This window comes from Carlito syrichta, unplaced genomic scaffold (genome assembly GCF_000164805.1).
Source record: "Carlito syrichta isolate Samal-C Ts95f unplaced genomic scaffold, Tarsius_syrichta-2.0.1 Scaffold308154, whole genome shotgun sequence".
Lineage (NCBI taxonomy): Eukaryota > Metazoa > Chordata > Mammalia > Primates > Tarsiidae > Carlito > Carlito syrichta.
The window spans coordinates 240,732-265,785 of NW_007252250.1; the positions used below are offsets into that span (position 1 = coordinate 240,732).

General features: G+C 59.1%; 1 protein-coding gene across 1 annotated transcript; it reads right to left on the reverse strand.

Moving 5' to 3' along the window:
• Positions 1 to 25,048, reverse strand: PPP6R1 (protein phosphatase 6 regulatory subunit 1). Its single transcript, XM_008065087.2, has 23 exons — positions 25,021 to 25,048; positions 14,992 to 15,224; positions 12,499 to 12,685; positions 12,289 to 12,426; positions 12,138 to 12,203; positions 10,837 to 10,949; positions 10,644 to 10,757; positions 10,026 to 10,188; positions 9,791 to 9,943; positions 9,569 to 9,703; positions 9,093 to 9,157; positions 8,892 to 9,007; positions 8,732 to 8,817; positions 8,534 to 8,623; positions 8,356 to 8,453; positions 5,591 to 5,648; positions 5,330 to 5,505; positions 2,169 to 2,293; positions 1,900 to 2,080; positions 1,734 to 1,804; positions 1,557 to 1,638; positions 930 to 1,040; positions 1 to 850 (listed from the first exon to the last, which is right to left on the reverse strand). The coding sequence occupies exons 2-23, from the start codon at positions 15,216 to 15,218 to the stop codon at positions 775 to 777; spliced, it is 2,631 nt and encodes an 876-aa protein (XP_008063278.1). The 5' UTR covers positions 15,219 to 15,224; positions 25,021 to 25,048; the 3' UTR covers positions 1 to 774.
• Between the last annotated feature and the right edge of the window lie 6 nt (positions 25,049 to 25,054).

A 25,054-nucleotide genomic window follows, 5' to 3' on the forward strand; every position in this document is an offset into this window, starting at 1 on the left:
CAGCATCGTAAACTGTCTTTATTTATATTTGCAATATGAAATAGAAGCTCGGCATGAACGCACACACACTCACGCCCGCCTGGGAGGAGGGAGCTGGGACAAGGCCACTTGGCAACAGGGCTGGGCCCAACACTCGGCGCAGGGGCCCACTGAACCCCCTTTCAGGGCCCCTGGGGTGTTGCAGGGAGGCCTCTGCGACCCAGAGCTGGGCCAGCCTGGGCAAAAGTGCAGGGTCTGGACAAGGCACGGCCCCACTGGGCCCTGACACCCCTTAATGCCGTCCCCACGGTGGACCTGAGCTGAAAGGCTGGGGTGGGCATGGGCGTCTGCACCAGGACAGGGGGCGGCGGCCTCGGGACCCCAAGCCCAGCTCCACGGGGCCAGGCAGAGGGCTGTGCCTTGGAGCCGCCTTCAGCACAGCGCGCCTCCTCATGCCCTCCCGATAGACCTGTGACATAATATACGGCTCTCCCGTGCGCTACTCCACTCTCTATCTTTATTCTAGGAGGCGAGGCTCCGAAACTTCTCTTCTCAGTGCAAATGGGGGGTAGGGCCCGTCTCCCTGGCACCAGCCTCCTGGGAGTCCAGAGGAGAGGATGTGGGGGGTGAGGAGGACAACGGGGCCATCGTGGGACCCGCCCTGCCCCCACCCGGGGGTCCACGAGGAGGACGGAGGATTCGGCCACCGCTGCGACCAGGCAGCTACCTGGGAACAGAGGATGTCGTGAGGATCAGTGAACAGGCTCCACCAGCCCGCCCCAGCTGCAGCCGCACTCACTGGGAGCCCGGGGGTGCGGGCCCTCCAGGGGCAAAGCTGCAGGGCATCGGAGGAAGTTCGAGGGCCTGAGCACTGTGAAGAGAGAGTGGACACCCAGGGTCAGCCCAGCCCTGCTGGCCCAACCCCACCCCACCTGCCACTGGCTGCTCACCTCTGGCTTTGGGGAAGCCCCAAGGATTCTGGGGTCTTCTCCCCCTCTGTGTTCTGGGGGAGCTGGTGGACCCCGGAGACTGGGACAGAGGTAGAGGGGTCTCTGGTTGCACTGTGGGCAAGTGCAGGCATAGCGGTCAGCGCCTGCCCCTCTGGCTTGCTCTGGGTGTCTGCACCGGGCCCACCAGGAGGGACTCACAGGAAGGTGAGGGTGGGGGCTGTGCACTGAGTGGCTGTGGTCACACTCAGACACCCGGAAGGATGTAGACAACGGAGCACCAGAGGTCACACAGCCCTGGGCAGGGGACTGGCAACCCCTTCGTGCTTCACAGTGGTACCCCAGGAGCTGGTTCCTGTGCCGAGACGTGCCCACAGGATACCCCCACCGGCTCCTGCCCTCCTGAGCCTTTGCACCCACCCGAGCCACTCCCGACCCCAGGGTTGCAAGGGCCTCATACCCCAGGCCATCCAAGGAATAGCCTGCAGGGTACAGGGGCTGGGGGTCCTGAGGGGCAACCTGGAGCAGCTCAGGGACAAGCCAAAGCCAGGCCCACCTCACCCAAAAGGAGGAGAAAGACTTCTGGCACCAAACCCTCCCCTTAGCAGTCCCCACGCTGCCCACTCTCACCTGTCCAAGGAGCTGGGAGCAGAGCCAGTCCTGTGAAGAGTGACCTGGAGGTCCCTGGCGCTGACCAAGGCCTGGCAGGGGGCTGTGGAAGTGCGAGAGGCCACATCTCAGCCGCTGCCCAGAGAGCTGGCCAGGTGCTCTCGCCACGGCCCCCGTGGGCAGGGTAGAGAGGCTCACCTGAGGGTTCCGCTATTTTGCTGCCACCTGTGGCTTCCTGAGGTGCTGAGGGGGGTGAGGAGTCCTGAGACCTGGAGAAGAGAGGCAGTACAAGGGGCGTGGGGGTCAGTGCTCAAGGCTGGCCTGGGAATCCCAGAACCATCTGCCCATGCCACCCCGCCCTCACCTGAGCTGCAGGCCGTCACAGGCCGTGGGGCTGGCTGGGCTCTGGGTGAGGGGGCTCTGGGGCACATCGAGGGGCCCCTGTGAGGCTGGGGGCCCGGAGCACAGCTCCTCCTCCCTGGAGACTCGGGGGCCAGCAAGGGCATCCATAGGCACTGGGTCAAAGGTGGCTGTCCAGCTGGAACCTGGGGCACAGGTGGGGGACGGGATAGAGGGTGAGCTCAGACAGGTGGCCTCCCGGGTGCACTTGCCCACAGCGGCCCGTTCACGCACCTGGAGGCTGAGGGCTGGGGTAAGAGGAGGGGCTGGCCCCTTCATGGGCTGCCCGGCCATCACCCTCCTCCTCGTCATCCTCCTCGTCCTCTTCCTCATCCTCACTGTCTGTGCTGCCTCCACTCCTGCCCGTGAAACTGTCAGTCAGCAGTGTGGGACAGCCCGGCTGACACCCGCCACTCCCTCCACAGTCTGGGCCCAGCTGGAGACATCTGCTGGGCAATGGGCAGGTCAGGAGGGGCCCAGGAGCCCAGGGTGTGAAGGCACCAGGAGGACTGGGAGGAGGAGTCGTGGGCTCCATGTGAGAGCACAAGTGGGCAGGACTGCACACAGCTGCGAAGATGGCAGTCAGCCCTTGACCACACAGGACACAGGATGGGCCTCAGGAAGGGCGCCAGGATGCGGCTGCAGCAGCCAGGGCAGATGGACCAGTCGGCCACCTCTCAAGCCACCTCCTGGCCACGGTCACCAATGCCACCTACTCACAGGCCACCGGACCCACCTCTGGATGAAGGGTTTACTTGGCTCTCTCCCTCCAGCTAGGAGCTCCGGGAAGGCAGAGATGGCTGACTTTCGCCACTGCCGTGTCCTCAGTCCTGGGAACACCAGGCACCTGTAGCTGCTCTCAAAGTCCTAGCTGAGTGCTAATATACAACGGGGACTGTGTTGAGAGCCCGTCACCCACATGGCCCTCAACTCCAGTCACACATTGCCTAACGGCAGGGACACATTCTGAAAAATGCAGCACTAGGCAACATCGCCAACAGTGTGGCCGTCACAGAGTAAACTTGCACTAGCTGGTGGGGCCTCTGCACACCCAGGCTGCCTGGTGCCGCCCACTGCTCCTGGGCTGCAGCCTGCACGTGTGACCGCAACGAACACTGCAGGCAGCTGCAGCATGATGGAAAGGATCTGAGCCAACACAGAAAGGGGGCCGAGCATGGTGGCTCATGCCTATAATCCCAGTTCTTCGGGAGGCTGAGGAGGGAGGACTGCTGGAGCCCAGGAGTTGGAGGCTGTGGTGAGTCATGACCGTGCCACTGCACTCCAGCCTAAGTGACAGAATGAGACCCTGACTCAAAAGAAAAAAACCTACAGACACTGTCAGAATCCATACATGAGTTCAGCAAGGCTGAAGAACACACAATCAGTATATTAATACATAAACCCACGAGATTTCCATATGCTTGTGGCAAATAATCGCCAAATGATTTTTTAAAAATTCCATTTACAATAGCGTCAAAAAGAATAAAATATTAAGAGTAAATTTAGGCCAGGCTCGATGGCTCAGTCTATAATCCCAGCCTATAATCCCTTTGGGAGGCCAAGGCGAGTGGACTGCCTGAGCCCGTGGGGTCGAGACCAACCGGGACAACTTGGCGAGACCTCATCTCTACAATGAATAAAAAAATTAGCCAGGCATGGTAGTGCATGCCTGTAGTTCCAGCTACTTGGAAGGCTGAGGTGGAAGGATCACCAAAGCCCAGCAGGTTGACACTAGGGTAGGCTGTGAGTGTGCCACTGCACTCTAGCCTGGGTGACAGAGTGAGACTCCAATTCAAAAAAAAGAAGAAAAAATTTAACAAAGGAAATACAAACCCTGTATTCTAGAAACTATAAAACATTGTTCAAACAGATGTTAAAAGGTCTAAATAGAAAGGTATCCCATGTTCATGAACTGGAAGACATAACACTATGAAAATAGCAATAGTTCCCAAAGTGACCTACAGATTCAGTGCAATCCCATCAGAACCCCAGCTTCTTTGCTGAAACAGATTAAGCTGATCCTAAAATTCATATGGAATCTCAAGGGATTCCTGAATAGTCAAGACGATCTTGAAAAAGACGAACCAGATTGGAAGACCCACACTTCCCATTTCTAAAACGCACTACAAAGCAACAGCGTGGCCCTAGATAAAGACAAACATAGACAGAAGGAACAGAATAGCGAGACCAGAATGAGGCCCTCACACATACATATGCATATGGTCAAGTGATGTTTTACAAGAATGCCACGACAATTCAGTAGAAAAAGGACAGTGTCTTCAACAATCGGTGCCAGGAAGAGTGGTTATCCACACGGACGCAAGGATTAACGTGGGACCCTACCTCATACCACACACAAAAATTAGCTCAAAATGGATCCAAAAACCATAAAGCACCATAAAACTCTGAGAAAAAAGCAAAACGCTAAGTTGTGATGCTGGATTTGTACAACACTCATGCACCAGTGACATGGGAGCAACTCACATTCTCAGCAGCTACATTCACAACAGTGAGCTACGAGAGTCTCCCAAGAGCCCACAGCAGAGGCACCACCAACCCATCAAAGCTTGCCAGCACCACGGCACACCTGCCAAGGGTAGGGCAAGACCGAGGCAAAGTCAGACGCACCAGCATGAGAAAGGGGCTCAGTGCTAAGATGCCATGTGCTCATATAAAGTGGGAAAAGAGGCAGAACCATCCTATGGGCAAGCCGGGACAGTGCTACCCTCGGGAGGGAGGATCCTGGCTGGCAGGGACATGATGGGTGTGCTGGGACGGTCATGCTCCTGGGCACTGACAAAGGGGTGTCCACACACTTGTCTATAAGCATGTGACATGTCAATAACAGTTAGAACAAAAGGCTCTCATTCCCAGATCAAAAAGCTCTGAGCTGCAGCCCACAAGTGGGCTTCATGCCAACAGATCGACTTGCATGAATCCAACTCATCACCGCAATGCTGGGGCCAGCCAGTCTAGAGAAATACCATGTCACATGTGTACAAAGAACCTGGCACAGCCTAACTGGAGGGGGACATCATCAGCTCTCATTCTGCTGGAATTAGGGAAAGAAGCTTCCTGGGACCTTCTTACTCCTTTTGGGGAAATGTGCATGAGCATCACGGGGAAAGCGGAGTCGAGGGATGGAGGGACGGAGCTTGCAGATGAACCAGGCCAGGCCACACCAGGAGGCCCTGCCTGTTTTTCCAGCCACAGATGGCCCTTTCCTCTCTGTAGCTTACTAGATTTCTACCACTCAGCGTTCAAAGTGCCTCCAGTAGATACACAAACACATCTTTCTCTCATTCACTTTAGCCTCAATCCAAATGTGTGTGGAGACCCCTGTGGCCCCACTGCACGGTGGAAGCTGGAAGAAGGGAGGCTGGCAGGGGACTCACCGCACACCGGGGGGCTGGCCCAGATGGGCGCCCCTGGCCAGCTGGCGGCCCTGCCAGGTGCCGTCCTCTCCGTCAGACTCCCCCGAGCCCTGGCCCTCCTCCTCGTCCTCCTCCTCGTCATCATCGAACTGCTGAATGCGATCCTTGTAGCATATCTCAAGCAGGTTGGCATTAGGCTGCAGGGCAGGCGGGAGGATGGGCTGCACTGTCTCCAGCACCCGTGCCCCCCACCAGCTGCAGCCAGGGACAGGCAACACTCACGTTCTCGTCGTCAGCGTTGAGGGAGAAGGTGATGTTGGCTGTCTTGTCAAAAGGTGCACTAGGAGAGAAAACAGAGGGTGCTGAGGGGGAAGGGCACGCGGGGGCAGGGGCAGCACAGGATGAGGCCACACCTCTCCGCTGACCCTCACTCCCTACATGGTCCGCATCTGCACGCTCACCCACTTCCCAAAACACATCTGTCACCCCAGCACAGGATGGCTGCTATGGATGTTTGCAGAGCCGCCAGGCACACGTGGTCCCAGCCGAGGTCCAAGAAGGCCACGCTCTGCCCTCTGGCCTCAGCCTCCTGTAGATACCTAGAGGATGGGGCTGGGGGCACGGGCTGCGCAAGCAGCTCCAGCCCCAGGGGTGGGACAGTGTAACTCCTCTCTGGTCCTAGTGCTGGGGCAGCCCCAGGAGACTTCCACTCATAAAACCAAGGAACAGTCTGCCTCAACCAGCATTTGAGGACTCGAGTTAACCACCACATGAGATGTTTGTGTGTGTATGGATGCTGCCTAGGACCCAGCATCGGCATTCACAGCCCCTTGACACAACGCACTGCTCCATCCTGTGCTGGTCTCCTGTGCGGGCCTCCAATGACACCAGCAGCCACACACCACTTAGGTGAAACCAATGAAAAATGCAAGCACACCCCTCTGACCTGCCCATGTCAGGACGCTTAGTTCCACGGCTGTCGTCCTCCCTCTCGCTTTCTGTGAGAGTGGGCAGAGCCAGAGAAAGGGAGGCAGACTGGCTAGTGCTTACTTCTGGAAAGCACTGGAAAGATCCAGTCAAGCACGAACATGGGTTGCCGATACAACAAAACTCATACAACCAGAGCACAGGCTACGGCATGAGAAAGCATGTTTCTTAATCTTAAGATGCCTACTGCCTGTGGCTGAATTTCTAAATTATGGGTAGAAGGCACCTCTTCTGAACTTAAACAAAATGCTCCCACCAGGACCCCACAAGTCCTGACATGGGGGCCAATGGTCAGGGACCTGCTCTGCCCATGTGCTAGGGACACTTTAAGGGATCACTATCTCACATCACAAAACATTCTGCCACAAAGATCCCAGGTCCTGACCAGACACCAAGCATGTGACAGGCACTTGTGGACCTCATGCTCACAGCTGCCCACACAGGCACTGCACATGGGCACTGTCCTATCTCCTTCCTAAGCATGGAAACCAGCGGCGCTGAGGCCGTGCAGGCACACAGCTGATGTCTCGCTGCCCCGGCCGCCTCTCAGGTGGCCCTGCTTCACCTGCGACAGGAGCCCCACAGGGCAGCCTCTGGATTATCCAAACAGTCATCCACCTTCCATTCTAGAACTCTTTCTTGGTGTAGTCTGTTTTCATTTAAAGTTCTCCATCCTACTGGGATTATCTTGGTGGAGAAAGAGGTAACACAGCTTCGTCCCAGAAAGGCAGTAGTCACCCCAACACTACTCACTAGTCTGTCCATTCCATCCTCCTGCTCGGTGTGGGCCTCTGACCAGCAGTGACCGACACTTTGCAAGGCCCCATGCTGGGCACAGAGGCAGCAAACATGAAATCTTACCTGAGGGATCTCAGCGAGGCCACAGCTGACCGCTGGCTGTCACAGGGCCCCCTCCCCTGTGTTGCACAGAGACCACAGGGCGACCACGGGCAACAAGCCAGCTTCCATGCTATCCAGCTATGTCCCGAGGCCTCAGTTTCTGTGGCTATAACCGGGCTCGGGAGCCCTGCTGCCAAGGTGGTCGTGGGAACACCATGAGAAAATATCCAAGAGGAGCCCAGAGCAAATGTGGGGCAGGCCCCCTGCTCTCATCTCTGCCCCAGTCAGCTGTCCATGCCAGCACCCCGCTCCTGCACAGTCTAATCACAGGAAGTCTCCATGTCCTGTCTCCAGTGGCGGTGGCCTCCACATCTTCCCAGTGACACATGGACTTGCCCTTTGCAGTCATCCCCTTCTTGGGGACACCTCTGTTCCCCTCAGCAGCGCCTCACCATGCAGCCTCCTGACCCCATCCACGCCCTCCAGGCAGACAGGCTGGTGCAGGGACTTCTGGGAGGCCACAGCTACAAATGAGGCCCAGCAGGTCGGAGTGGCTCTGGCAGAGGTACAGGAGCTGCTGTCTGCCATCTCAGCGAGCCCTGCCTCCCGCGAGTACCCCCACCCTCCTGTCCTGGCCTCCCAACCAGACTCCCGGTCACCTTCCCTTCGCTGCCTCTGCAGACACCAGGTTGCTCATGCAATTAGTTTACAAAATATGAGCAAATTTTAACTTTTTTCTCTGACTGCCTGTGGCAGAAAATTCAACAAACAGAAGTTCGTGACCACAGCACCCAGATTGACCAATGTTATGGCACTGTCCCACAAACAGAAAGGAGCAGGACTGGTAGTTAGAAAAGTCTCTTGTGGGCCCAGTGCTTGGTGGACCCCTGCTCTCCAACAAAGGCATCCTCAGAGGCTCAGCTCTGCCCCACAGCCCCCTCGTCAGGACCCGCAGCCCCCAAAACCCTGAGTACCACCCTGCCCTGGAGATCCCAAAGCTGAGCCCTGGGGGGAGTCTGCTCTGCACCCCAACCACAGAGATGTTTGTCCTCGCCTTCACGGCACTCCTCATGGAGGGGAGGTTGCAGGGCTAGAACTCAGCTGAGAGGAGGTAAGACACACAAGGCCACAGCCAGGGCGTGCCCAGAGGGGTGGCAGAGGTGGGCGCAGGCGCCCACAGGGAGGCAGGGCAGAGCTCCAACCCACGCCAGGACACTCACTTCACACTTTCCTCTTGCTCCCCAAATTCCTCGTCGTTGAAGCCAAAGTGGTCGATGAAGGCGGAGGTCATGCGCTGCATCTGGAAATCCATGAAGGCCTGTGGGGACGCAAAGGTCAGGGTAAAGAGTTGGGCAGGCCGGCCTCTACCCAGCACGGCCCAATGCGGCACAGGCCCACCTGCTGCAGCACGGCCTCCTCAGGAAAGCTGAACTCCTTGAGACGGTCGTCTTCGTCGTCGCTGGAGGAGTGCAGGTGGTGGGTGTTCACCTGAGGGGGATGGGCGTCAGGGCTTGCAGAGTCACACCAGGGGGGGCAGAAGTGGCCAGGTGCGAGGGGAGGTTGCGGCAGCACAGGGTGAGAGCAGCTGGGTCTCACCAGGTCCACCATGTTCTTCTTGTTGGTCTCTGCTAGGGGTCCTGACACGAAGGCCTCCCACTGCTCCTGCTGGTCGCCGGGCAACTCTGAGAAGAAGGGCGAGGACGTGAGCACCCTGCCTCCAAGCTCCCCACGTCCCCCGGCTGGGCCGGCCCCTCACCCTTCAGCAGTTGGCCCAGCTGTTCGGCATTGGGTCCCTTCTCTGAGTTCTGCACCAGGGCGTTGGCCACTCTCGTCAGGTGGCCCATGTAGCCTTTCCGAGGGCCGCCCCCAGACCTGGGCGAGAGCAGAAGCCGCAGCTAGAGGCAGAGGTGGCGAGCCCTGCCGCTCCCCTCCCCCTGCAGCCCCCTGCGGCACCCACTGCATGCGCTCATTCTCCTCCCAGGATGTCAGGATGCGTTCCACCAGGCGACACCGCTGCAGCAGCTGCAGAAGAGGATGGCAGACTTGGAATCTGCTTGTGTGGGGCGCACTCAGCAACACAGCAGGCCCCTTCCCCACAGGCGCCTCACCAGGCCCCAGCTCACTCACCCAGGGGTGAGGGAGAGGGACAGAGACTGGGCCCCACCCCCTGGTCCACCCAAGTCCCAGGTCTTTCTCCAGGGAGCATATGTGGCCACACACACCCCAACACACACACACTTGGCGCACACAGGCCCACCCCATTTCCACCCTCCAGCTCAGGGCAGTGTTGTCGCCTCCATGACCTGCACCTGACACCCTGCAGACGCTTGTGGGGGTGGGGGGGAAAGGGGGCACAGAGGGCAGGCCTCGAGGTGGTGCACCTGGTGCACCCAGGGGGACAGCCGAGGGAGGGAACCCAGGAGCCCAACTCACGTGCTTCACAACGGGGTTCTGGATGGGCGTCTCAGAGCTGCCATTGGGAGGGGTCCCTGAGCCCAGCATGGTGCTCACACAGCCCTCCACTTGGGCATGCAGGAAGTTGTTGAAGACGTAGTGGAAGAAGAGGTCCTGGGGGGGGGACACAGGCTGGCACAACAGAGGCCTCATCCCAGCCCTAGCACTACCCAAGCCCCAGCCCCATCCCTGTCCCCGTACCAGCATGGTGTTAGGTACATCCAGTGCCAGAAGCTCCTGCGTCAGGGCTGCGTCATTGGTGCTCAGGGCGCTGGCCAGGAGCTTGACCACATGCAGCCGTGTGTTGCCCAGCGGTGGGGCCAGATCACCCCATGTCATCCTCAGCGATTCCAGCTGCAGTGCAGGGAGGTTTGGTTCCTGAGGACTGCAAGCCCTGCCGCCACCGCCTCCCCCAGGTCCTTGACCCTTCCCTGACCTTGGGTGGCTCAAGCAAGAGCTGGTGGAAGCAGCCAAGCCGTGGACGCAGGGCATGCAGGGCGCCCACACTGGACACAGTGCTGTCCAGGGCCCCCTGGGCCAGCAGCTCCAGCTGTCCATCCACACTGCTGAAGAAGTTGTTCATGGTCATGGACTCGGACCTGCAGCAGGGCGGGGTCGAGGGCAAAGTGAGTCCTGCATGGTGTGTGCCCTGCTCAAGTGTACGAGAACCACGTCTGGAGGACTGAGGAGCCATCATGGGCTCTTGGGCACTGCTCTCCTCTGGAGCCCTTTGAACAGTCCAGACAAGCCAGCAGGGCAGGACAGTGGCGCCTGCTGCCATGGGGTGGGGAGCCAGGTGGCGTCTACGGTCCACTAGGGGAGAGGGTGGAGACAGGAGGAGAGCACCACAGGCGAGCGGCCCAGCAGCCTGTGAGGGCAGCTTGGGGTCCCGATCCTCAAGCTGTGGGGGTGGGCTCGGCCTCAGAGCCCTCATTTGTCAAACGGGACAGGAAGACTCATCTCCCACCGAGAAGGGGACAGTCAGTTACCGTGTAGCTTCACACAGTAGATGCCCAACCTGTGTCCCGGAGCCCCCAGGAGAACGGCCCCTCACCTTGGCCTCCTGGGCTCCAGCAAGGTCAGCAGCACCTGGATCCCACTGACGATGACAGATGGGCTCTGCTCGCCCTCAAACATGTTGCTCAGGAGCTGCTCGATTGTCTCCTGCCTGGGGTTGGGGGAGTCAGGTGCGGGGCGGGCCCCTGGGACCCCGAGGATGCCCAGACCGGCCCCACCCACACACCCACCTCTCCAGGGTGGCCAACAGCTGGTCGGGCTCTGGGCTGTCCTGGCCCTGGATCACCTGCTCCCGGCTCAGGCGGATGATGTCGCACAGGGACTGGGATGCGTTGGAATGTTGCTGGGACGAGAGACACACGAGGACCCGGTCAGGCCATGTGGCCTCCACAGCTGGTGCTGGGAGCCCCCCACAGGCTGGCCACCACCAGCCCTCAGGCCAGGGAAGGATGCAGACACGGGGACGCACGTGTCAGGGAGGAGGGAGTGGAGGCACCAAGCGCTGGAAGACAGAGTAGAGCCCACAGGACCAAGGAGGCTCCTGGGAGGAGAGGCCCACACAGGCCACACACGGATGGCAGCACCACCCACAACCATCTGGCGAGTGGACACGCCAGGCCTGGTCTCTCCACACGGGGGAGCACTGCTCAGCAATGATGGGAGGTGGTACCTGACACATTATGCTAAGGGAAAGAAGTCAGATGCAGACCATAGGGTGTGGGACCCGGCAATAGGTCAGGAACAGAACAGGCAAACCCAGAGAGACCAGGTAGTGTGGGGCTGCAGGGGCAGGAGGGCAGTCGGGGACTGCAAATGGGGATAGTTTCAGAGTGATGAACACTATTCTAAACTCAACATGGTGAAAGCATGATGGCATGAATACATAAAGGCCGCCATGCGACCACAGGTAAACCTGAGTGAAGCAGCTACCAAGGGACAGAAATGCACAAGCAAAGCCGAGTCAGCAGGCCCAACCCATGGCTCACAACAGACTGCCACAAAGGCCTGGATTGCCACGGCTCACAGTGGATGGCCCCAGAGGCCTAAATGGCCACAGCTCTCCAGGACGGGGCTGGCCTGGGTGAGTCTGGAGCCATGTCTCTGCTCTGCAAGTTCCTGATCCTCTCGGAAGCCAAGACCAGCACAGGGACAGGCCACTCTTGGTGGCCTCAGGGACATGAAGCTCTCAATGAACACCCAGCACTGGGGCAGAGGTAAAGGAGACCCAGGCTGGGAAAGACAGACTTGTGGCATCTGGGCTTTGGGGAGGACATGGGAGCTTGACAGGAGAGCTGCCAAGTGGCCTTCTGGAGGACAGGCAGGAGACAGAAAAAGCCACCAGCCCCAGCAGCCAGCACAGGCCCTGGGGAGGACCCTTCCCCTCCAGGGTGTGTACCTACTCCCGCCTCATGAGGGAGGCCTCTGAGTGGGGAGAAGCCCTCCTCTCCAGGGCACGGGCATGCTGGGCCCCCACGCTCCACTCCTCACCCACTCTGGGAAGGGGTGGGCGTGGGGTGGCCCTCACACTCACGCTGTCGTCCTTCGCCGGGTGGATCTGCTCGATCAGCCGCTGCACAATCTTCTCCTCATTCAGCCACTGCGAGCAAGCGGGCACTGTCACCGGCTCCTCACCTGGCTCATCCCGCCTACCTGCCCACCCGCCACCAGGGAGGCCCGCTCACGTTGACCACGTCCTGCCTCAGCTGGGGCCGCTCCACGCAGGTGAGCAGGCGCAACAGGAGGTCCATGATGGCCGAGGTGCCGATGTGCTGCAGCAGCAGGTCCACGAAGTCGTCCTTCTTCCGCAGGAAGGACACGAGCTGCGGGCACAGGGCCGCGTCACACCCAGGGCCATCCACCTACCCCAGTACCGCACGGGAAGGCTGCAGCACCTGGTCTGTCTTGCGGTTGATGAGGATGCCCATGACCTTGCTGAAGAAGCTGGCAAGCAGCGGGTTGAGGCTGCCGCTGCTTTGCAGGAAGCCGTAGAGCCGGTTCAGGAGGGACTCGTCGGCGCCCAGGGCGTCATTGATCTGGGGCACGTCCGAGGTCAGGATCTCACAAGCCACGCTGGGGTACCTAGGAAGCAAGCATGGGACGGGGGGCTCTGGCAGGCAGGGGACCCCGGTCAGGAAGGGAAGGGGCCCCAGAGGGGCAAACGACAGGGTGAAGGGGAACGAAGGCCCTCCCGGGGCCACCTCTGCCCCAACACCCCAGCGCACCATGAACCCTGAGACATGAGCCTGGTCCTGAAGCATATCTCCTTACCCCTCCCCCTCCAAGAATGCCTCCTGTTCTGCTCCTCGATGGCCCCACATGCCACCCCAGCCCCAATGACCTTGCTCATTTAACCTCATCTGCAAACACACATAGTGCCTGACAGTTCCCAGGACAAAAGCTGCCCCACCCAGGGTGCCCACCAAGGCCCTGTGGGGCGACCAGTTCTGGCCTGACCCACCCATCCACTGTGGGCCCTTGCAGGTGCCTCCTCCCCTGGAAAGCGGGCTCCTTGGGGCAGGGACCCCAGGGTCAGAAGGGCACAGGAATCAAATGCAGGCTGCTTCAGTGTCCCCTGCCGTGCTGTGAGAGCCTGGTCCACACCCATGGGCTACTGGCCAAGGCAGGGTGGAAGGGAAGGACAGGGGCTCTGGGCAGAAAAAGGTCAGAGCGACGGAGGGAGAGAAGACACAGGGGGGTGGCACCCGACAGATGAACACTGGGGAGCACGAGGACACAGCCGGCCTGCCAGAGGTGCCAGTGGCAGCAGGGGACCCACCAAGCCCCATCTTCCAGGCTGGCAGGCCCCAGCCTCCGCAGAGACACATGTGCACAGTGGAGGGGGGGGGGTAGGGACTCAAGGGACCGTGAGTGCCAGAGATCAGGGTAGATGAGCCCTGGCTCTCCCACAGGACCTGCCTGCCTAGGCCTGTCTCTCCACATGGCACTCGGAGTCACCCTGCTGCAGGGAGTAGTAGGCAGGAGGTGGCAGTTGCCCGAGTTGGGCACAAAGGTGGCATGGGCAGGTAGACACAGCACTGCCCTCATGCCACTCTTAATGCAGAAGGGAAATGAACAACTCCCAGGAGAAGCTGTCACTGTCCTGAACGACGTGCTCTAAAACCACACGAAAGCTGCACAGGCCATCCCATGTGCAAGGGCGAGTGCTTGCTTGGGCTTGGAACGTGGTGGCTGAGGCCAGCCTTGGTGCCACCTGGCTACTCAGCCTCCACGAAAGGAAAAAGACCATGATCTTCCATGCAGCAGCTCAGAGGCGTCTCCGGAGAATCATGCTGAGAAAAAGCTAATCCCAAAAGGTTGCCCATTACATGGTTCACTTTTCATTTTTCAAATGGCAAAGCTGTATAGAGGACAGATAAATGACTGCCAGGGGTCATGGCCGCGTGAGAAGAGGCCAGTGTGGATCCTCGTGGAGACAGGGAGCTTAGGAAGTCCCGGGGTGGTGGACACAAACCTCCAAGGGCAGTAAACTTTACCCACAGGCACACAGAGGACCACACAGCCAAGAATGCTCATTTTGATGGTGGACTGCACCAATGTCCCCTCCTGGATGTGATATCCTACTATAGTTTGGCAAAATGTCACCACTGGGAGACACCAAAGTGTACTCAGGATCTCTCTATCATTTCTCACTACTGACTGCAATTCTACAACGACCCCAGCAATTGCAGGTTGGGTGCAGTGACTCACATCTGTCATCCCAGCACTTTGGGAGGCCAAGGTGAGAGGACTGCCTGACCCTAGGAGTTCAAGACCAGCCTGGGCAACATAGTGAGACCTCGCCTTTACAAAAAAATTAAAAAAAAGAATTACTCGGGAGGCTGAGATGCTGGCAGGATCGCCTGAGCACAGGAGGTCAAGGCTGCAATGAGCCGTAATCACACCACTGCACTCCAGCCTAGGCAAGAGAGCGAGACCCCAAGTCCAAAAACAAACAAAACACCAGGAAAAAAAATTGGGGGATGACCAGAAAAATGAAACCAGACTGGCAAAACGCTGTTCCCTGTTAAAGCTGGATGAGAGTCCATGAAATTCGGTCCACTAGTCTCTTCATCTTAAGTATGTCTGGAACATCTTATCACAAAAAGCTTTCAGCTAGGTGTGGTGGTGCGGCGCCTATTGTCCCAGATACTTAGGAGGCTGAGAATTTCTTGGGCCCAGGAGCTTGAGGCTGCAGTGAGCCATGATTGTACCACTGCCCTCCAGAGCACAGGCCTGGTCTGCAGGGGTGTGTGGCCTTGTACAGGGACCCAGCTGCTCCCTGCCTCGGTTTCCTCATCCCCCACTGAGTTTCCTGACACAGCACATCTCAGCTGCGAGGCTCATGGAGGGAGAGTGTGTGAGAGGGCCAGGGATGGGGAACTCACTTGTAGCGCAGTCGCTCCTCACCACTGGCCGGCGGCTCCTGGGTGACCCAGGCCACCATGGCCTGCAGGTGGGGCGGCTGCAGCAGGAAGTCCAGCAGCTTGCGGTTGACGACCTTGCACTCCTGTAGCACGTCCTCCTCGTCCAGCAGCTCGGGCAGGCTCAGGTCTTCCCGCTCTAGCAGCGTGTCCAGGTGAGAGCTCGTGTGCAGGTCAAACTTCCAAAACATGGCGCCCTGCAGACATGGTGCAATCAGCACCATGTCAGCCATGCCCAGGGTAGGCCACGACCAGAGGGGCCCAGCGCCCACCAAGGCTTAGCCTGACCACACCCAAGCTGCCCATGAACTCAGCACCTCCATCACACATGCTCCAGGCTCCACCGAACACCACGGGTCTCCCACCAGCCCATCTACCTGCCTCCACCTCTAAGCCGCTGCCCACAGTCCAGGGGTCACTTCCCACCTGAGGCCAACTGTCCTACCTACTCCTCAGCCTCAGGCCTGGTGAGTCAACCAGTGTGGGACACTGCGCAGAGAGGGTCCTCGGCCATGACCCCACATCTGGCTGGGATGCCCTGGGGGGCAGGGCCTGAACCCCTGGCTTCAGATTCGTGTCCATCTGGACTTGCTAGACAGACTCAGATGCCCATGACCTCTGGCGCACAGCAGCTGCACAGTCCAGCAAGTCACCCAAGGCTGAGTAGGAGTGGCGGGCGGGGGTGGGGGAAGAGAGGAAGTCTGTGCTGTCTCCAGGCGGTGGCCGTTGCCTGGGCACCACTCACACACAAACACCCCAGCCATCCTCTCACCACCCAGCACCTGGGCTCAGGACAAGGAAGAGGAAAAGTTTAGGGCAAGGTTCCCAGAATAGTCACTGACCAGGGCCCAGGGGAACCCAGGACAGGAGAGCCAGTCTCAGGGGAAGAACATAGGGAGTTTACCTGGCTCAGAGCCTGTCCCCATCTGGAGTTGGCTCCCACCCCTGGAGGACGGTGTCTGGTTCCTCAGCCTGGTGGCACCACCCCCCATAACTAACCAACACACATGAAGCACTTTCCAGGCACCAGGCAATGTTGTCCTGGGCTCTGTTGCACCAACACCTCCCTCCACAGAAGGACACTACGAGACTTCCAAGCAGACCTGGCCTAGAACAGTCTCTCGGCTGCTGTGCTCTGATGATCCGTGACAACAATCCTGGCTCTGTGCGAGTGCTGTGCACATGATGTCCAAGCTCACAAGAGCCCCGCCCAGGAGAGCTGTCACCCTTCCAACACAGGATGGGGCAACTGAAGCCCCCGTGAGTCGGGCGGCTTCCCAGCACTTCACAGGCCTCAGAGGATAGCATCTGTGGCACTCTCACTGCAGGCAAGACGCCGACCAGACCTCACACTCATTACCTGCCTCCTGACAACTGCATGGCCACCCGAGGCAGAGGCCACCGCCCTCCAGGTCCCCACAGAGGTTGCTGAGGACACAGTAGGCCGGCACAGGAGGCCTCTTCTGCAGTCTAGGCCTGTCAACACCAGCCCTTCTCCTCCAACACCCTTCCGCGCCTTCTCTGCCCACCCCTCCTCCTGGGCCCAGCCACTCCCCTCTGCCAGGACCCGCCGCCTCCCCGAGTCCCTCTCACCTGGCACCTCAGCACCCCCTGACCTCCCAGGCCCAAGGAAGAGGGATGGTTGAGCTCGCTGTCAGGGCAGAGTCCCATAATGGTCACAGACTCCTAGCCCTCCTTTGCTCTCCTTCCTGCCTTGCCTGCAGCCAGGATCCCTGCAGGAGTCTCCCTCACCAGCCTGGGTAACCATCCTAAGGTTGGGCTTGGGTCAGGTGGGCCTTGCCCCCAGGCTGCCCGTCTCCCTCGGTGACTCCAAGTCAACAACCCAAAACCTGGCTGACGACAACTGCAGGTGGAGCACAGAGAAGAGCCTGTGGCCAGTGACAGCCACAACAGCAAGAGGACAGGAGACCACAGCAAACGCTAGACCCGAGATGAGCAAGGTATTCAAGAACCCCACTGCTCTGGGCCCTCCTGGGTCCTAGTCCACAGCACCGGTGACTCAACCCTCATCCCTGCCCTTCTGCTCTTCCCACTCATCACTCTGAAGCAAAACTTGGCACCTCTTGATCGCTATGGCCAAAAGCCTGGCAATGGCTCCCCTAGTCTCGGCATTCAGGGCCCCGAATCCTGGCTCCCGCCTACACCCAGCTTACACCTGCACCCAGCCTCCACCTGCCCAGTGACAAGCAGCCCCCTTGGGCGTTCATCCAGGCTCTTGAGCCCCTGCCCCATCCTTTCAGCTCGCTGACTGACCTCTGTGCCTCAGCTCACCCCAGCACTCCTGGGGGCACCATGCCCAGTGCCACCTCCCCAGAGCAGGCTTTCAGTGTTCCCAGGGCTACCTCCTGCACGCCCCAGGGCCCCCGAGCATACCCACAGGTCTAGGAAGATGGGGGGCATTCCCGATACATCAGGTGATGATGATGGTGCCACTAGCTGCTGAGCCTCAGCCCTGCCATCATATCGATCGCCCTTTTTTTTTTGAGTTGGAGTCTCACTCTGTCACCCAGACGAGTGCAGGGGTCACTCCTGGCCACTGCAGTCTCAACCTGCTGGGGCCAGCGATCCTTCCGCCTCAGCCCTCCAAGTAGCCAGAATTACAGGCACACGCTACCATGCCCAGTTGACTTTTTTATTTATTGTAGAGATGAGGTCTCGCCAAGTTGCCCAGGCGGGTCTCGAACCTGCGGGCTCAGGCAACCCACTCATCTCAGCCTTCCAAAGCGTGGGATTACAGGCTGAGCCACTGAGCCCGGCTTCGATCGCCCTTCTAAGGACTCCACAGTCGTCCCCCCACCAACTCTCAGAACTGCCCCCATGGAAAGACTGCTGACCCCATTACAAGAGAAGAAACTGAGACACACCAAGGCGATGGCTTGGGCTCAGATGTGGGGCTGGCAAGCAGCAGAGCCGGCAGAGCCCCCAGAAGGTGCATTCTTGGGGGCAGAGCCCTTGTATCCGGCTGGGCCTGTGCAGCAACACATATGGGAATGAATCAGTGGGCTGGCAAGGCTCTCATCTGCCTGAGGGAGCAGCCCCTGCTCTGGTCCACCCCAACTTGATTCTTACTTGAGGAGTAGTTTTTCATTTCCAGGCCAGCCCTGGAGGGACTTGGCTGGACACTGAACCAACCTCGCCCCAGCACCCAGTGTTACCCCGGCAGACCCTCTGGGCTGGGGGAGGCTGTGGTCCTCAGGCCCTGCCCCCACCACGCCTACCACTGCCCGTAGCTGTGATGCTCAGCCATTCCAACGCCTGAGGTCTCCTCCAGCCTAGCACCATCAGAAGTCGGAGGCTTCCTCCAGCTGCCTGACCAGGACCCACTCCCGTACGCCCCCACCCAGGCTGCTCCATCACTCCCCAGCTGCAGCCCTCCCGCGGCCCACACCCAGTCCTGCACAGGAAACCAGACTCTGCCGCTGCCACACCAAAACGTCAGCCCCCCTTGCACCCACTCCCCAACCGCCCCACGCTGTTTTAAGAACACACTGAGCCGGGTTAGGTGGCTCAGCCTGTAATCCCGCGCCTTTAGGAGGCTGAGGTGAGTGGATTGCCTGAGCCCGCAGGTTCGAGACGCACCTGGGCAGGCGAGACCTCATCTCTACAATAAATCAAAAAATTAGCTGGGCATGGTAGTGCACGCCTGTAGTTCCAGCTACTTGGAAGGCTGAGACAGAAGGATCGCCAGAGCCCAGCAGGTCGAGGCTGTGGTGGCCGGGAGCGGCCACTGCACTCCAGTCTGGGCGACAGAGTGAGACTCCAACTCAAAAAAAACAAAAAACAAACAAACAAACAAACAAAACAAGAACACACTGAGCCAGGGTCCGCCTCAGCACCCATCCTGACAACAGCCTTCTGCTCACCCTGCGGGTCTCTTGCCAAGCATCCAGTTCACGCAAGGGCTGTCTCTAAGCAGCCTGCTGGAGAGCACGGCTACCTCTGTCCACGCGGCCTCCCTGGGATGTGCGGCGACCCACACAGCGCTCACCCACCACCTGGAAGCATCTCTGCCACACAGTGATGACGCACCAGGGCACTAGGCTTTCCCTAGAACCTTCCTAGTAGGTTACTGCGAGGGCCCAGAGCAGCACCCGACAGAACCTGGCACTGTGGTAACTGACACCTGCTCACGAACACCAGCTGAGACAGGCCAGCCAGTCTCCCAGGTCCCTGCCCCTCTGAGGCGGGAGGCCTGCACACCTGCCAGGGCATCTGTAAAGTGAAATCCCTTCTGCCCCACCGCTCCTGCGGGCTCCCTGAGTCACGAGGCTGAGGCAGGTGCAGGAGCACCCAAGGCAGGCTGGAAGACGCGAGTGGCCTCAGGGCTGACCTGGGAGCTGGGCGTGGGCCCACATGTTGGGGGAGGGCAAAAGCACGGTGGCTTCACTGGGGAAATACACCATGGGTCCCTCCTTGCCCCAGGACCTTCCTTCCTGTGCACAGCAGTGACTCCCTGGCTTTGCCTACATGCTGGACCTCCTCACGGGACCTGCCCCTGCTTCCTGTCCCGATGAGGAACGTGATGGGCCGACCACCGAGTGCCTGTGTCACAGGAGAAAACGAAGGCTCAGCAAAGGTGACTCACCAGCACACGACGGCGGGGAGGCGGGGGCGGGTGGATTTCCTGATCTGGGCACACCTGGGACCAGAATAATCTCAAGGGCCAACCGCCAAATTCATCATGACTCTGCCAGTTTCCGGCCTGCGGCCGTGCGAGTAAAGCAGCCAGACACAGAGACACAGCCTCCTTCTCAGGGAGTTGCTCACCCAGTGGTGAGGAGGCCAGGCAGACTCACGGGCTTCCTTCAAGGGAGACGGTCACCCGGTGGTAAGGAGGCCAGGCAGATCCATGGACCGCCTGAGCCAAGGGAACAAAGCCAGTCACAAGAAACCACATGCTGTGTGATTCCATCTATGTGAAATGTCCAGAATGGGCAAATCCATTGAGACAGAATGTAGATTAGAAGTTTCCGGGAGCTGGGGGAGGGGGCTTCCTAAAAGCAGCAGGGTTTCCTTTTTAGGGGATTAAAAAAATGTTAGGAGGCTGGGCCCAGTAGCTCAAGCCTGTAATACCAGCACTTTGAGAGGCTGAGGTGAAAGGGTTGCCTGAGCCCAGGGGTACGAGACTAGCCTAGGCAAATTGTTGAGACCTCGTCTCTACAAAAAATTAGCCAGGTGTGGTGGCATGTGCCTACAGTTCCAGTTACCTGGAAGGCTGAGTCAGAAGGATTACCTGAGCCCAGCAGGTCAAGGCTGCAGTGGCCATGAGCGTTCCACTGCACTCCAGCCTGGGAGACAGAGTGACTCGGACTCAAAAATGTTATAAAATCAGTCATGGTGATGGTTGTACAATGCTGTGAATACACAAAGAACCACTGAATTGGGCACTTCAACAGATGACTAGCATATGGCATATGAATTACATCTCAATAAAAACTGTTGCCTGAAGGATTTTTAACAAAGCTGCCAGCCCAAGGCTACCACGGCGGGGTAGGGCCAGCCTCAGGTCTTGCCCTACCTCCCAGCCGCCCAGAGCTGACAAGGCAACCGCTGGCCCCCACTGCCATCGCCGAGCTGGGCAAGTCCTCCACCGCAGGACAGAGGACAGCACCAAGCAGCACCTCCGAGAGCCCATATGCTGCACCCACAGGTGCCCGTCTGTCTCCAGCAAGACACGGTGGAGAAGTTTCACCGTTCCCACTTGGAAGACAGGTAGAGCCACAGGGCCACCAGGAGGTGGCCCTACCAGGGCATCTGTGAAGTAAAGTCCTGGTGGCAGATCCAGGAAGCTGCCCGTCCCAGACAACATGTCCTGGTATCTAGACAAAGGCAGTTCTCACACCAAACTCTGTCGCTCACTTCAGAGACACCTGGTTCAAGGACACAGGCCACAGCCCCACCCTGAGACCCTCCCTGTCCACATCACCACCTGCTTCAGGGACGAGGTCAGGCTTTCCTCCCGAAGTCAGCTTTCCAGGGAAGCGGGGCAGGAGGGCTCTGGTGTGTGGCATCCAGGGCCTCCAGGAGCCCAGGCAGCCCCGTGAACCCTCAAACTCAGAGGAGGCTGACGGAGTGGGGGTAAACTCCCTGCAAGCACCAGTTCTCAGGTTCGAAACAGAAGGAAGATGCAAACACAAGAGGACTGGAAAAAAATGCTTTCCCACCACAAACACTCAAGCCACTCTGGCCTCACGCCCTCACTCTCAGCTCCCATCATCCAACTAGATGGAACTTGCTGGAAACCCTGGGAATCAGGTGAGGTGGGTTCCATTCTTACTAACTGGGTGATCCTGAGCCAGGCACTTGGTTTCTCTGAGCCTTGTTTCCTCATCTGTGCAATGGGAACACAGCCCACTAGGGCTGCTGTGAAGACACCCTGAGCTAAAGCAGGTCCTGATTCGGTAGGTGCTGGGCAGGTAAGCCTCTCCAGCTGGCCCCAGACCTGGTTCTGACTTTCCAGCAGGACAGGCAGGAGACAGTGATCCCCCAAGGGACAGCCTAAAAGCAGGAGAGTCTGCCTAAGTGACTCCAGGGCTTCTCAGCTCGTCCAGACACGCCAGCAGGAACCTGCCACCCCCGTTCTCTCTGCAACTTGTAGCAACCTCAAGAAAGCGGAAGTGACTACCACTGGTTGTAGCGACCATTTGAAAACCATGACTCTGGCTGCAAAAGGAAGAAGGGGAAATCGTAAAGAGAAAGGAAGCCATTAAAAACGAAAACTACCTCTGCCGGCTCCCTGCACCACCCTGCCCGGGTCACCCCTGGTTTCTCCTGCTGCTGTGGCACTCAGAACTGACAGAGCCACCCTCGGGAGCCCACCAGCCCTGCCCTTCCCAGCTGAGACAGGGGCAGCTGCGCTCCCAGAGCCGCCCCCACACTGCCACTGTCTGTCCACCCAAACACTGCTCTGTCTGACAGGGCCCATCCTTATCTGTCCCCCCTTCCTAACCTGCCCCAGCCCCAAGCGCCCGTAAATGGAGGTCAAGGGCACACAGGCCTCTGGGGGGCCTCCAGGGACAGCCACCTGAGCTGCCCTGAAGCTTACAGGACTCCACCATTGATCGTGCTGGCAGCCCTAGAAGGGAAGAAAACCCAGTGCCAGCAGGGGGGCACCAGCATCAGCTCCTACAGGGCCGTGACTCAGGAGATGCAAGACTACCTTGCAATGCCTCCAGCCAGCTTGCGGCCAAATCTGAAAGGGCTGGGTACACATGATTCCAAGGCCAGGGTGATAGTCATGGCATCCCCACCACCACTTGGCAGGGCCTCGCTGATTGCAGAACCCGCCACCCACCAGCAAGACAGGTGCCAGGAACACCCATCTGGAAGAGGGGTCACTGTGGCCAGAGAAGGTGCACCACCAGGCTAGCCCAGCAGTGTGAGGAGTGGCTCTGGAAAGCCCAGGGCAGATCCCAGGTAGAGGGCACCTGGGCACCTCCCACTCTGGCCCCAGAGTCACACCCTCCCAGGGAGGAAGCAGCTAGTGTCCAACTCCAGGGGATGGAGCAATCAGGAAACAGAAGTCTAGCGATAGCTGGCAAGGACAGGGGAAAAGGCCTGGACACTCACACTCAGAACTTGTCTCCTTGGACACTGGGAGAAACTAAAAAAATAAATAAAAAAGAAAAGAGCTTATCTCCTGAATTAGTCACAGGTTTAAAGGGAAAAAAAGTCCAACCAACAGATTTTGCAATACCTCTTAGAAAAACAGAGGTGCAGAGTGAGTACTCCAGTGTGATCTGACCTGAAAGGCCTGGGTTCACATCTCACCTCTCCAAGGTGAGACCTCTGTGAGGCTCAGGCTGAGGACCTCAGCACACTGAGCCTCCGTTTCCTCATCTGCGAAACACCCCACAAACGGGGTTATTGTAAGGCAACACTTTCTAGGGGAAGACCCATAAAACTGGTGTGCACAGGGAAGACCACATGTGGTGTAGAGAGGAGAGTGTGCCCCCATGCCGCGTGATGTTGGGGACCGCACAACACCTGAATGGCTCCTCCTGTGTCCTTCAGGGCACAGTGCAGACACCCCTTCTTCCAGGAGGTCTCCCCAAAGTATCAGGGACCTGCTCTGTGCTGCTTCTGTAGCCCCTGTGGTACCCTATGACAGCATCTGAGCCTTGGCTCTGTGACAGGAGGTACCTGTCCAGTCATCTGCCTCCCACTGACTGATGTCGATTTCCCATGATCCAGCATCAGGTGGTACTTGTTGAATTAATGAAAGCCAGAAGCAAGGGGTCTGCTAAGGCCACTTGGCTACAGATCCCCCCAAAATAGAGGGGGGGCCAGAAAAGCAGCTTCTCCCCTAGTGGAAAAAACCAGAAGACCCAACCAAAACTAACCACCAAGAAGAGGACAGTAAATCACAAAACAAAGCCCACACGAATCACACCTCATGAGGTCCCCTAGCAGCTCAGCCAAGACCACATCTGTCCCCAGGAATTGGAGCAGGGCGCCTCTGTCTGCACCTGGACCGGACAGCTCTTGGTGGGGTTGGGACTGGACGCCTGTGCACTATAGGGTGCTGTGCAGCAGCCAGGCCTCACCGCCAGCACTTGGTCCTGGCAGCACTCCCCTTGACTGTGACACCCCCAAAACGTCTCCAGACACTGTCAAGGGCCCCACTGGGGGGCCCAGCTGAGAACCACAGCAACAATCCCAAGTCAGACAGTAACTGGAGAGCTGATTCCAGAGCACTTCCTGGGCCCCGGCTGCTACTAGCTTCCTCAAACACGGCCCTGGGGACAGCACTCCTGCCACCCACTCCCAGACGGAGGGATTGACGGCACTGGGAGCTGGACAGGCCTTCTGCACAGGCAGGCAGTGTCCCCTACACCCCAGGTCTGCACTAGGACTCAGCCTGCACAGCCCCTCCTGAGCCCACCAAGCTTCCTGACTCAGGCAAGCTTCCTAAGCAGCAGCACAACCCCAGCTGCCACCCTCAAGATCCCAAGGAACACCCCGTTGGGTGGGAGCATGAGGTACATGCCCCAACGCACAGTGTGTCTTCAGGCAGCCGTGACAGGCGTTGGTGGCGAAGAGCGTGGGTGGACGCAGTCCCCTGCAGGTTCTAAGGAACTCAGTTTTCTCATGGCAGCTTCCTTTCCAGAAACATCCTGCCTTTAGGCAGGTGTTAGAGGTGCCGTCCCCAGTCAAGAGCCAGCAGGAGACCCTCCCAGAGGTCCCCCTCTGGGCCCAGTCCACCTTGACATATCTGCATGTGCCGCTCTGGCCCCCTGGAAGGCCCTTCTTCCCACTCTCCATCTGTCAACGCCTACTCATCCTTTCTAGAGAGAGAAAGCCACCGGCTGGCCAGTTGCATCAGTCACTCCGCCCTGTGCCCCCTGCAAGTGCCCTGCGTTACCCCTATCACAACACGGCCATTGTGACTGTCCCACCGGGCTGTGTCTCCCCGGGGACGGCACCCCCTCTGGGGCAGGGCCCGTGGCCGGCGCTCAGCGCCCTCCTCCGCGCCCAGAGTCCGGCCTGTCCTCGACAGGCCGCATCTCACCAACAGTCAGTCGGGGGGGGGGGAACCACGGTCAAGGCCTGAGCCCGAGAAGGTGGCACGAGTGAGGGGTGGCGGGCAAAGGACGGAGGTTAAGGAGGCAAAGATGAGGGCAGCCAAAGGGAAGAAGACCCTCGGGGGGACGGGGGGGGGGGTTGAGTCCAGGCACTAAGGAGGGCGGGCTGGAGGGAGGGGGGGAAAGGCCGAGGGAGGAGAGACTGCGAGAGACGTGTAGGAGAGCTGGGAAGGGAAGACATTAGCGGAGTTGAGGGACCAGCGGGGGAAGAAACTTGGAGACTCGGCGAGACTAAAAGGAAGGAGACCGGGGTCGGGGAAGGGGAGCCCCAGGGAAGGAGCGGAAGGAGCTGAGGGAAGACAGACGGGCAAGGCGCTCGAGGCGAGAAAACGGAGGCGGCTCGAAGGGAGGGAGTCGGGGGGCCGGCGCATGGAGGCGGGCCGCTCACCTGCGAGGGGGGGCGGCGGCTCCTCGCACTCGGG

Coding starts and splice junctions, on each gene's coding strand:
- PPP6R1 (XM_008065087.2), bottom strand. CDS start 15,218: ATGTTTTGGAAGTTTGACCTGCACACGAGCTCTCACCTGGACACGCTG. Junction 12,204..12,288: donor TGAGGCAGGACGTGGTCAAC/GTGAGCGGGCCT, acceptor GCTTGCTCGCAG/TGGCTGAATGAGGAGAAGAT. Junction 8,818..8,891: donor GCTGGGCCAACTGCTGAAGG/GTGAGGGGCCGG, acceptor CCTTCTTCTCAG/AGTTGCCCGGCGACCAGCAG.